The sequence below is a fragment of the Plecotus auritus genome (assembly GCF_963455305.1).
Source record: "Plecotus auritus genome assembly, chromosome: 2".
Classification (NCBI taxonomy): Eukaryota; Metazoa; Chordata; class Mammalia; order Chiroptera; family Vespertilionidae; genus Plecotus; species Plecotus auritus.
Genome location: NC_137771.1, coordinates 73845273 through 73857588, shown reverse-complemented (window position 1 = coordinate 73857588; position 12316 = coordinate 73845273). Strand labels below are relative to the sequence as shown.

At 39.4% G+C, this 12316-nt stretch overlaps 1 protein-coding gene and 1 pseudogene across 13 annotated transcripts in view; one reads left to right on the top strand and one right to left on the bottom strand.

Moving 5' to 3' along the window:
- Positions 1-12316, bottom strand: part of CCDC18 (coiled-coil domain containing 18) — a 125278-nt gene that overhangs the window by 71389 nt on the left and 41573 nt on the right. For 11 of the 12 annotated variants that reach the window (XM_080658144.1, XM_080658133.1, XM_080658142.1 and 8 more), the window contains 4 exons: positions 11703-11863; positions 5759-5982; positions 3864-3974; positions 3258-3389 (listed from right to left, as the gene is read on the bottom strand). In XM_080658144.1, coding sequence (XP_080514270.1) covers positions 3258-3389; positions 3864-3974; positions 5759-5982; positions 11703-11863 — 628 coding nt within the window. The remainder of the gene's footprint in view (positions 1-3257; positions 3390-3863; positions 3975-5758; positions 5983-11702; positions 11864-12316) is intronic. The other variant, XM_080658139.1, reaches the window with a different exon arrangement.
- LOC308242588 (prohibitin 1-like) lies at positions 647-2695 on the top strand (annotated as a pseudogene). The gene is made up of 2 exons: positions 647-670; positions 1795-2695. The product of its transcript is annotated as a prohibitin 1-like (transcript).

Sequence of the window (12316 nt, the reverse complement as noted above, 5' to 3'; positions counted from 1 at the left end):
TCTATAGACACTTATGGTGTACAAATGGTTAAACATATCATTTCATTATTAGTTTTCTCTTTGAATCCTGTTTTCCTTCCTGTTTCTACTGACCAGTCTTCTTTTAAATATATGAATATTTTCAGAATTCTATTTTATCTATTGGCTCTTTACTATGTCATTTTTAGTGGTTTCGCTAAGATTATAATATACATATTTAATTCTTCATACTTTACTGAGAATTAAATTTTGCCACTTGAAGTAAAATGTAGAAGCTTTATATAAATATACATCCCTTAACCTCCTCTCTTATGTTGTAGTTGTCCAATGTATTACACCATCATATATTAAAACCTCAATAGACAATACTATAATTTTTTTCTTGAGATGTCATAAAACCTTAAGAAAAATAGTGCATTGTATCTAACCAAATAGTTACTGTTTTTGTTGTTCTTCCCTCACTCCTGAGGTTCCAAGTTTCCTTATGGTATTATTTCTTTTTGCTTGAAGAACCTTATTTTAGAACAAGTACACTGGTGGCAAAATCTCTAAACTGTCCTCCATTTAAGAATGTCTTCATATTCCTTAAATAATATCTTTGCTGGACATAGAATTCTATGGTTGATGGATTTTTCTTTCAGCCTTAATGTTTTCTCTTCTAATCTTCATGGTTCTTGATGAGAAATCTACAGTAATTTTAATCTTTGTTCCTCTATATGCAATGTGTTATTTCTCTCGATGCTTTTAAGATATTTTTGTTTTTGGTTTTCAGCAAGAACTTTGATGTATTTTAAAGTTGTTTTCTTTAACCTGTTTGAGCTTGTTAATTTGTAAACTTATTTCCTTCTATCTTATTTATTATTATTTTAAAATATATTTTTATTTATTTCAGAAAGGAAGGGAAAGGAAGAGAGATAGAAACATCAATGATGAGAGAGAATCATTGATAAGCTGCCTCCTGCATGCCCCAACTAGGGATTGAGCCCGCAACCTGGGCATGGGCCCTTGACCAGAATCAAACCCGGGACCCTTCATTCTGCAGGCCAATGCTCTATCCACTGAGCCAAACCAGCTAGGGCTTTATTTTATTTTTAAATACGTTTTTATTGATTTCAGAGAGAGGAAGGGAGAGGGAGAGAGATAGAAACATCAATGATGAGAGAGAATATGCCTCCTACTGGGGATTGAGCCCACAACCTGGGCATGTGCCCTGAGCAGGAATCGAACAGTGACCTCCTGGTTCATGGGTTGATGCTCAACCACTAAGCCACATAGGTTGAGCTATTTCCTTCAATAAAATTGTGAAGTTCTCAGTCATTATTTCTTCAAATATTTTTTGTACCAATCTTATTCTTTTCTCTGGGACTCTGACATGAATGTTAGACCTTATGATATTGTCCCAAAGGTCCCTTGAGGTTCTGTTCATTTTCTTCCAAATGTTTCTTTCTCTCTGTTGCTCAGACTGAATAATGTCTATTGCTCCATATTTCAAGCTCATATTTTTTTCCTCATTAGCTCCATTCTGCTATTAAGCATATATAAATGATATATTTTTTACTTAGCTTTGGGTTCTTGGTCTCACACCTTTTTCTTTACTTTTGTTTTTACTATTTACTTTCCACCTACAGTTAAGAGTGCTTCTATTCTCAACCAATCTTCAAGCAACTGATATCTCTAGTGGAAAAAAATCTACAGAATCACTTAGTTTGGTAATGTGAAAAAATAATGATTGGGGTGTGGGTAGGGGCTGGGAGAAGAGGGGGAAGGGGGGCAGAAATTGGAGATATCTGTACTACTATCAACAATAAAAAATAGAGCCTTGTGGAGGTCAGAGTAGAAGCAGGTGTGAGTGGGTCCAGCAGGAGACATGGCTGCCAAACTGAATCCATTGGCAAGTTTGGCCTGGCTTTAGTCGTTGCAGGAGGCGTGAACTCAGCCTTGTATAATGTGGATGCTGGGCAGAGCTGTCATCTTCGACCGGTTCCGTGGTGTGCAGGACATCGTGGTGGGGGAAGGGACTCACTTCCTCATCCCCTGGGTACAGAAACCGATTATCTTCGACTGCCGCTTGTGACCCCGTAATGTGCCAGTCATCAGGGGTAGCAAAGATTTATAGAACGTCAACATCACCCTGCGTATCCTCTTCCGCCCGGTCGCTAGCCAGCTCCCCCGCATCTTCACCAGCATCGGAGAGGACTATGACGAGTGTGTGCTGCCATCCATCAACACAGAGATCCTCAAGTCAGTGGTGGCTCGCTTTGACGCTGGAGAACTCATCACCCAGAGAGAGCTGGTTTCCAGGCAGGTGAGCGACGACCTTACGGATGACGTGTCCTTGACGCATCTGACCTTCGGGAAGGAGTTCACAGAAGCAGTAGAAGCCAAACAGGTGGCCCAGCAGGAAGCGGAAAGGGCCAGATTTGTGGTGGAAAAGGCCGAGCAGCAGAAGGCAGCCATCATCTCTGCTGAGGGTGATTCCAAAGCGGCCGAGCTGATCGCAAACTCGCTTGCTACTGCAGGCGACGGCCTGATTGAGCTGCGCAAGCTGGAAGCCGCAGAGTACATCGCCTACCAGCTCTCCTGCTCTCGGAACATCACCTGCCTGCCGCTGGGCAGTCGGTGCTCCTGCAGCTTCCCCAGTGAGGCCTGCCCTGCCCGCACCTGCTCGGGCCCCATGGGCCACAGCCCCGAGGATTTCTTAACATCAAGTTCCTTCTGCCCCTACCTCAGAATCACTGTGAAATTTCATGATTGGCTTAACGTGAAGGAAATAAAAGTAAAATCACTTCAGATCTCTTAAAAAAAAAAAACAAAAAAAAAAACAATAAAAAATATATTTAAATTGAAAAAAAAAAAAGATTAAAAGTGAAATGGCAGGAGTGCTATATAGGAAAGCATTTAAAAATGATCCAGGCCTGGCTGGGATAGCTCAGTGGTTGAGTGTTGACCCATGTACCAAGAGGTCACTAGTTCAATTCCTGGTCAGGGTACATGTCCAGTTTGCAGGCTTGATCCCCAGTAGGGACTATGCAGGAAGCAGCCGATCGATGTTTCTCTTTCTTTTTCTCTCTCTCTAAAAATCAATTTTAAAAAATCTGTTGTTCTTTATTTTAAAAAAAAGATTCAGAACTAATGGGATTCTAACTATAGTACTTGCCAATAACTTTTCTATGTCTTTATTTCCTCATATATTAAAAAAAGGAAGTTAGACTAGTAATGTTAAGGTCATTTTTAGCATCCATATTCTATATCTACTTGCAAAAATATTAATGTCTTACTCTTTCAATCTGCTTTTCCATTTCTTTATGCTGTTCAAGATGAATTTTCTTCGCCTTTTCAAAAGCTAAACAAATTTTCTCATGTTCTGTGTTGATATTGGTTTCTAGACTTCTTATCTTTTCATTCTTTTCCTAGGAATACAAAAACACTTGAAAAGAATTTAATTGAGAGGTAGTTTTACATAAGAATATATTAGTAAAGCATTATATTTGTGATACTCTATTCTTTAAAGATTCATTGTGGCTAATAAATCAAACTTCAAAAATATTTAAATACTTATTAAAAAGACAAAATGGTTATTTTAAAAACTGTATCAAAATGAGAAAATTAAACTACTTAAGAAAAAACTGCGAATATCAAAGAACTACTACTATTTCCTTCAACTCAACTAGGATGAAAAATGAGAAAATGTACATAACACTTGCATATATATTAACCTAAAGATATGAAAACAAAAAAGGGATAATGGGAGGAGTTTAGAATGTATACTTTCCTATATGGTATATTTTATAATAATATTACTAAAACGAATATGCTGTCACGAATTAAGTGCCTTAAAGTCACGGTGAATTTGTAGCCATAAAAAAAAAAAAGGTATTTTTTACCATAAGCTCCTGTTCAAGTTCCGCATTTTTTGCAGCAATAGAGGAATAAGCAACTATTTTTTCCTCCAGCTGTTTCTCTAGAGTTAAAAGTTGAGAACATTTCTTTGTCATCTAAAAACAGATCAAAATGAAAAATTATTTTAAAAACCTACTTTAAAAAATGAGTTACAATTTAGAAGAAAAACGAATAATGGAGGGTAGATCAGAGATACAATGCAGCTTGTTTCATCTATGTAATACTTAAGTAATTTAATTCAGACCTTCTATGACTAAGTAGGATTGCACCTTAACCCATTTCTTAAAAGAAGCTATTAAAAACTAAATTTAGCCCTAACCAGTTTGGCTCAGTTGATAGAGTGTCGGCCTGTGGATTGAAGGGTCCCAGGTTTGATTCCGGTCAAGGGCATGTACCTTGGTTGCAGGCACATCCCCAGTAGGGGGTGTGCAGGAGGCAGCTGATCAATGTTTCTCTCTCATCGATGTTTCTAACTCTCTATCCCTCTCCCTTCCTCTCTGTAAAAAATCAATAAAATATATTTTAAAAAAACAAAAAAAACTAAAACCTACACTAATAAAAGAGAAACATGCAAATTGACCGTCGCTTCACAACGCCCACCAGCCAATCAGGAGTGAGTATGCAAATTAACCCGACAAAGCTGGCTGAGACCCCACCCCCCAGTCGCTCCGGGCCTCTGGGCAGTATGTATGCAGTTGCAGAGCAGCCAGGTGGGGCGGGACGCCTGCTATGAGGGGGAGAATGGGGGTTGCAGAGGGAGCTACAGGAGCGGCGCTCCGGCTGAGCGAAAACTGAAGGCTCCAGCCGGAGCGAAGACTGAAGGTGGCGGCCAGAGTGAAGGCCTGGGTCCTGGGTGCTGGAGGAAAACCAGTGCCAGCAGCCAGGGGATGAAAGGCTTATTGCACGAATCTTCGTGCAATGGGCCTCTAGTTAGTATAATAAAATGTTAACAATAGTTATTTCTGATGGTAGAATTGTCAATAACTTATTTTTCCTTTGTCCCTTTCTGTATTTTCAACAAGACTGTACTAATTTTATAATTTTTTAAGAAAGTTATTAATCTTAGTACTTGATAATTTTCTAAGTAAGCTAAAGCTACAATTACAGACTGACTAAATCTCCTTTTCCATTACTTAAGCAAGCTCCTATCCCACAGGTCTTTTTCTTGGCTACAAACTTAAGATGAGAATTCAGACATTTAAAAAGTGCCCCCAGAGATAGCTGCAACCCCTGGTTTGAAGGATGAGTACAACAAACACATGTGATCTGGGTCTACAATTACCTAATGAGTTATCCTTGTTCTGACCTCAGTTGAATGAAGATCAGATATTCAAAAAAACTCACATTATCCCCTTTTCAGAATGTAATCCATAGCATATCTGTACCAGATTCATATGCAGTTTTTTTTAACAATGCACATCCCTGAGTATAACTTAGTATCTACTGAATCAAAATCACTAGGATCTAGAAATCTGCATGTTTACCAGGAGTCTCAGGTGGTTCTGCTGTTTGCAAAAATTTGAAATCCTCTATTACCACTATTTTTCTTCCACTTGCATAATCCAAACACTTTACTTGTACATGTGTATTATCCACATTAAGTTATACTTAGAAGAAATGAGAGTAGAGCGCAGTATAAATTCCATCAAATTTTAGATCTTTTTGCACCCTAAAGTGTATTTTCCTACTTTTACCATAGGTTATAAAGCAAATGTTTCCAAACAGAATTTTAGAAAGAATTTATAACTTATGTGGCACCATTAATATTTTTAACTGTATAAAACTGGACTTAAACATACAATTTTTAATAAAAACCTTCAATAATATACTTTTTCTTGTATAAAAATGTAGCCCATATAAACTGTTAATTCAAGCTTACTTCACTTTCAAGTTTGCTAGAGTTTGAAGCTTTCTCTAGCAGCTCTTCTTGAATCAGCTGAAACTGACTAGTTCTGTGGGCCATGTTAACTTTCAAATCAGAATTTTCAGCTTCTATTTGCATCAACTTAGTACGGAGTTCTTCTATTCCAGAAGCAAGTTTTTGCCTCTCTCTTTCATATTGCTTGCTCACGGTATGTTGATCTTGATCTTTTATACTTTCTGCTAGTAAAAATAAAAGGAAAATTGTTCAGTATAAACTTCAAGAAAAAAACCTATTGCAATGTTAAAAGATTTAATCATAAAGATTAGTTTCTGATCTAAAGAATAGTAAAGAGAATGGAGGATGAGATATATATTAAGAAAAATATAATGAAGCGAACATGGTAAGAACAGTACTTTCTAACTTAAATACATAATAGAGTGGGAATAAGTTCTTCCGTATCACTCACTTTTATAGACTATTCCTTCATACCAGAAAAACTATTCCTTTGTACCAGGAAGAGCCCTTCTCTGCCCATTTTTTGGATAGAAATCATTATTAAAAAATAAAATCATTGGGGAGAAACCAAGATGGCGGCATAGGTAAACACCTGAACATGCTGCCTCACACAACCACTTCAAAACTACAACTAAAAGACAAAACAGACATCATCCAGAACCATAGGAAGGATGGTTGAGTGGAAATTCAACAACTAAAAGAAAAGAGAAAAGCACACTGAGACTCAGAGGAAGTGCGGAAGTAAAGTGTGGAGGTACGGAGGTGTACAAGGGCTGGCAACTGAATAAATAGTTGTCTTTTTCAATTGGGAGGGAGACACAAGCTCCCGACTGCTCTGAACTCCAGTTCCGGGCGAGACTCTGGGGACCCAGACTCATACGGGGAGAAAGTGGACTGTCTGGCATCCACTGTATGGTATCGTGCTCAGGCTGGAACACGAGGACAGCTTTCTCTCAGAGGTGTTTGCAGCGATTACCATGGGACACTGAGACCCGGGGGCCTCTGAGGGGAGGGCTGAGGGTCAGCCATTGCTGTTTGCTCCACCCTGCTGATTCCCTGAAACCCAGCCCCACCCAGTTTACAACCCCACCCCAGCTGTGCGCAGAGGCTTTTGCATATGAATGGCCTGGCCCTTTGCAATCTAAAATTACCTAACAAACTGCAGCTGGGTCAGAGAGCCCAAGGCTCAACAGCAGCTTGCACTGCTTCAGAGCTGGGCCTCATCAGGACACCTCCAAACCCCAAACAAAGAAGAGGAATCTGCAGATCTCTCCAAGCTCCTGCTGGGTGGCCTCAGGCAGAGGCTAAATTTGCACCTCCTTGGAGACCCAAGAGCGAGTGTACCCAGTAGTCAGAGTGGGACCATCCAGATTACAACTCCTCAGATCCATAAGGGACACACTCAGGGAGCAGACTCAGTGAGCACCAAAGCCCCACTGAAACAAGTCTTTCCCCATAAGGGTGTCTCCAGCACAGAAGTTCTCCCAGTGCAGACACAGCTGATCCTCACAGCCAATGGGCCTGGAGGTCAATTCCTCCCAGTGATACCAACAACAATCAAGGCTTAACTATAACAATACTGTGCACACAGCCAACAAAGTGGTGCACCAAGAGTGTCCACCTCAGGTAATTGGAGAGGCTGACCCACTGGGCCCTATAGGACACTTAGCACACAAGGCCACTCTATCGACTCAGGGAAGCAGCCAAAATGAGGAGACAAAAAACATGTCACAAATGAAAGAAATGGAAGAAAGCAAACTACGTGATATAGAGTTCAAAACCATGGTTATAAGGTTACTCAAGAATCTTCTAGAAACTGCCGATAAATTTAGTGAGACCCTTGAGGATATGAAAAAGGACCAACTAGAAATTAAGCATATACTGACTGAAATAAAGAATAATATACAGAGATCCAACAGCAGACTAGAGGATCACAAGAATCAAGTCAAAGATTTGAAATACAAAGAAGCAAAAAACACCCAACCGGAAAAGCAAAAAGAAAAAAGAATCCAAAAAGTTGAAAATAGTTTAAGGAGCCTCTGGCACAACTTCAAGCGTACCAACATAAGAATTATGAGGGTGCCAGAAGAAGACAAAGAGCAAGATATTGAAAACCTATTTGAAGAAATAATGACAGAAAACTTCCCCTACCTGGTGAAAGAAATAGACTTACAAGTCCAGGAAGCGCACAGAACCCCAAACAAAAGGAATCCAAAGAGGACCACACCAAGACACATCATAATTAAAATGCCAAGAGCAAAAGACAAAGAGAGAATATTAAAAGCAGCAAGAGAAAAACAGTTATCTACAAGGGAGCACCCATACGACTGTCAGTTGATTTCTCAACAGAAACTATGCAGGCCAGAAAGGAGTGGCAAGAAATATTCAAAGTGATGAACAGCAAGAACCTACAACCAAGATTACTCTACCCAGCAAAGCTATCATTCAGAGTTGAAGGGCAGATAAAGAGCTTCACAGACAAGAAAAAGCTAAAGGAGTTCATCACCACCAAACCAGTATTATATGAAATGCTGAAGGGTATTCTTTAAGAAGAGGAAGAAGAAGAAAAAGGTAAAGTTAAAAATTATGAACAACAAATACATATCTATCAACAAGTGAATCTAAAAATCAAGTGAATAAAAAATCTGATGAACAGAATAAACTGGTGAATATAATAGAATCAGGGGCATAGAAAGGGAGTGGACTGACAATGCTCGGGGGGAAAGGGGTGTGGGGGGTGCGGGAAGAGACTGGACAAAAATCATACACCTATGGATGAGGACAGTGGAGGGTGGGGTAAGGGCAGAGGGTGGGGTGGGAATCGGGTGGAGGGGAGCTATGTGGGGGGAAGAGGAACAACTATAATAATCTTAACAATAAAGATTTATTTTTTAAAAAATCATTGTTTTAAAAACAATACAACAAAACCCTTGTCATGTCTCCTTAAACTGAAGTTAATCATAAAATTATTTGGATAACCTGAGATCATTATAAATATTTTAATATAAATGCAGATTCAAAAGCTGAAAACAGTGACTCCCAGTCCAAACTAACTGATGAGAATTCAGTGATGCATTTTAAAACTGAGGGTTACCAGAGGCAGTTGTTTGAGTATACCCTTTCTCCATTATAAACATACAAACCTATCCTCACACCTCAAGGCCACGGGAGCTTCAGAATTACTTTATAAAGGCATAATGTAAATGATTGCATGAAAACACACACAGATGTGGAAACAAGTAGAGATGTACTATGACTTTAAGGGTTGTGTAAGTAGCCATTTCCTATCAATTCTCCATCTTGCTAATATTTCACTTTCTACACTAGCTATCTATCATTGGCTCTATTCTTCTTTGATGTCAGAGATTTTATGACATATATTTATCACCACCTCTAAAAACTAGCATTCCTTCTGCTAATCCATCTTTCTTCTTTCTATTCTCTCTAGTAACTTAGATATCTAGTTTTCTCTGCTGTCATTTCTGCTGCTAGGAGCCCATTGCATTTGAAGATAGATTGTGATACATTATAACTGTACATGTTAACCACTAAGGCAACCACTTAAAAAAAAAGGTATACTTAGTTAATTAGTAGTGGAGATTTTTAAAAATGGAATACTAAAAAGGCAAGAAAGATGAACAAAGGCCAATAGAACAAATAGTAAACAAATACTAAGATGGTAGATGTTAACCCAAAATGGAATACTAAGAAGGCAAAGATGAACAAAGGCCAATACAGTAAACAGTAAACAAATACCAAGATGGTAGGGAGAAACCAAGAGGGTGGCATAGGTAAACACCTAAACTGCTGCCTTGCACAACAATTTTAAAACTACAACTGAAAGACAAAACAGACATCATCCAGAACCACAGGAAGGCTGGCTGAGTGGAAATTCTACAACTAGAAGGAAAAAGAAAAGCACACTGAGACTCACAGGAGCTGCAGAAGGCAGGGGTACGGAGGCGCGCGTGGAGAGGTCTGGCAACTGAGTACGTGGCTGGCTTTCTCAATCAGGAGGGAAACAAAAGGTCCTGACGGCTCTGAACTCCAGTTCCGGGCGATACTCTGGGAACCCAGACTCATTCGGGGAGAAAATGGACTGTCTGGCAGCGGGCAGAACTCAAGGGCGGCTTTCTCTCAGAGGTGCTTGCAGCGATTATCGCGGGACACTGAGACCCAGGGGCCTCATAGGGCAGGGCTGACAGGAAGCCAAGGCTGTCTGCTCCACCCTGAAACTCTGCCCCATCCAAGCTGAGCACAGAGGCTTTTGCAAGCCTTGTCTCATAAGTGTGTCTCCAGCACAGAAGTTCTCCCAGTGTAGACACAGCTGATCCTCACAGCCAATGGGCCTGGAGGTCACTTCCTCTCAGTGATACCAACAACAATCAAGGGTTAACTACAAGACTGTGCACACAGCCAACAAAGGGGTGCACCAAGAGTGTCCACCTCAGGTAACTGGGGAGGCTGAGCCACTGGGCCCTAAAGGACACCTAGCACACAAAGCCACTCTGTCAACTCAGGGAAGCAGCCAAAATGCGGAGACAAAGAAACACATCACAAATGAAAGAAATGGAGGAAAACAAACGACTGGATATAGAGTTCAAAACCACGGTTATAAGGTTTTTCAAGAATTTCCCAGAAAAGGCCGATAAATTTAGCAAGACCCTCGAGGATATGAAAAAGGACCAACTAGAAATTAAGCATACACTGACTGAAATAAAAAATATTATACAGAGATCTAACAGCAGAGTAGAGGATCGCAAGAATCAAGTCAAAGATCTGAAACACAAAGAAGCAAAAAACACTCAACCGGAAAAGCAAAAAGAAAAAAGAATCCAAAAATATGAAGATAGTGTAAGGAGCCTCTGGGACAACTTCAAGCGTACCAACATCCGAATTATGGGGGTGCCAGGAGAAGAGAGAGAGCATAACCAATGGACACAGACACTGGGGCGGTGGGGGCTTGCCTTGGTGGCAATGGCTGTGGGAGGGGTCAATTGGGAGAAAAGAAGACATATGTAAAACTTTAGACAATAAATAATAATAATAATAATAATCATTAATAAATAAAAATAAACTTTAAGAAAAGTTGGAAAAAAGAAAAGAAAATTAAATGTAAAGTAAACTGGGAAGGAATAAAAAATACTGATTGTGGTGATTGTAACAAAGGTATATAAACATGAAAAACAAACAAATTGTATCAAGTATTTGTTTTAGGGGAATATTTTATTGTAAGGAAGTTTTACTTTAATAAAGTACTTTTTTGGGGGGGGGGGTGTTAATCCTCACCCGAGGATAGTTTTTCATTGATTTTTAGGGAGAGTGAAAGAGAAAGGGAAAGACAGAGAGAAACATCAATGAGAGAGAAACATCAGTGTGAGAGAACACATCGATTGGCTGCCTCCAGCATGAGCCTTGACCTGGGGCCAGGCAGGGGAGGAGCCTGCAACCAAGGTACATGCCCTTGACAGGAATCGAACCTGGGACCCTTGGATCCACAGGCTGACACTCTATCAGCTGAGCCAAATGGGCTAGGGCTGAAGTAGATTTTTAAAAAATATATAATTTTATTGATTTCAAAGAGGAAGGGAGAGGGAGAGAGATTGAAACATCAATGATGAGAGAGAATCACCAATTGGCCGCCTCCCACATGCCCCCCACTGGGGTCCAAGACTAAAACCTAGGCATGTGCCCCTAATAGGAATCGAACCCAGGACCCTCCAAGTCCTCTGAGCCAAACCGGCCAGGGCTAAAGTACATTTTCAAAGAATGATGCAAAGTTTAAGAATTTTGAAATAATTTTTGCTGTCTTATCAATCCATAACTAGTAATAACAGATTATTTAATATGTTTGATAATAGTTGGTAAACCATTTATTTTTTAAAAACTATCACAGAGAACTCTGATCATAATTTATTTTAAAAATTCAATAAAGTATACTCACCTACTTGACTAGTTCCTAGTTTTACAGGTTCTGTTTCTAAACTATGTAATTTGCCATTTTCTTTGTTGTCATTACGAGAAATAAGACTCTGAGATAATTGATTTGCAGTTAGATTTGCCTGAAGCTTTTGAATTTCTGCCTCTTTTATTGCAAGCTTAATCCTAGCACAGAGAAAAGAAGCCAAAAAATATTAGAAAGGTTCTATAAAAATATCTCATGCTATTTTTTACCTTTCAAGATGGGAAAAATTTAAAACTGGTATTAGTCAACTATTGGGCAGGATATGCAAATTCTTTTCTAAGACTGATTGGACTATAAACTGGTTCAGCTACTTTAGAAACTTAGTGATACCTAGTAAAATTGAAAATGTACACGCTATGACTCAGATTTTCACTTTTAGGAATATACACTAGAGAAACTCACCTACATTGTAGTTAACATGTATAAGTGTGTACTTTATAGCACTATATGGAATAGACAGGAACTAGAAACACAGTAACTATATAATAAAAGAGTAATATGCACATTGACCATCACTCCAACACACAAGATGGCCACCCCCATGTGGTCAAAGATGGCTGCCCCCATGTGGACAAAAGATGGCCACCACAAGA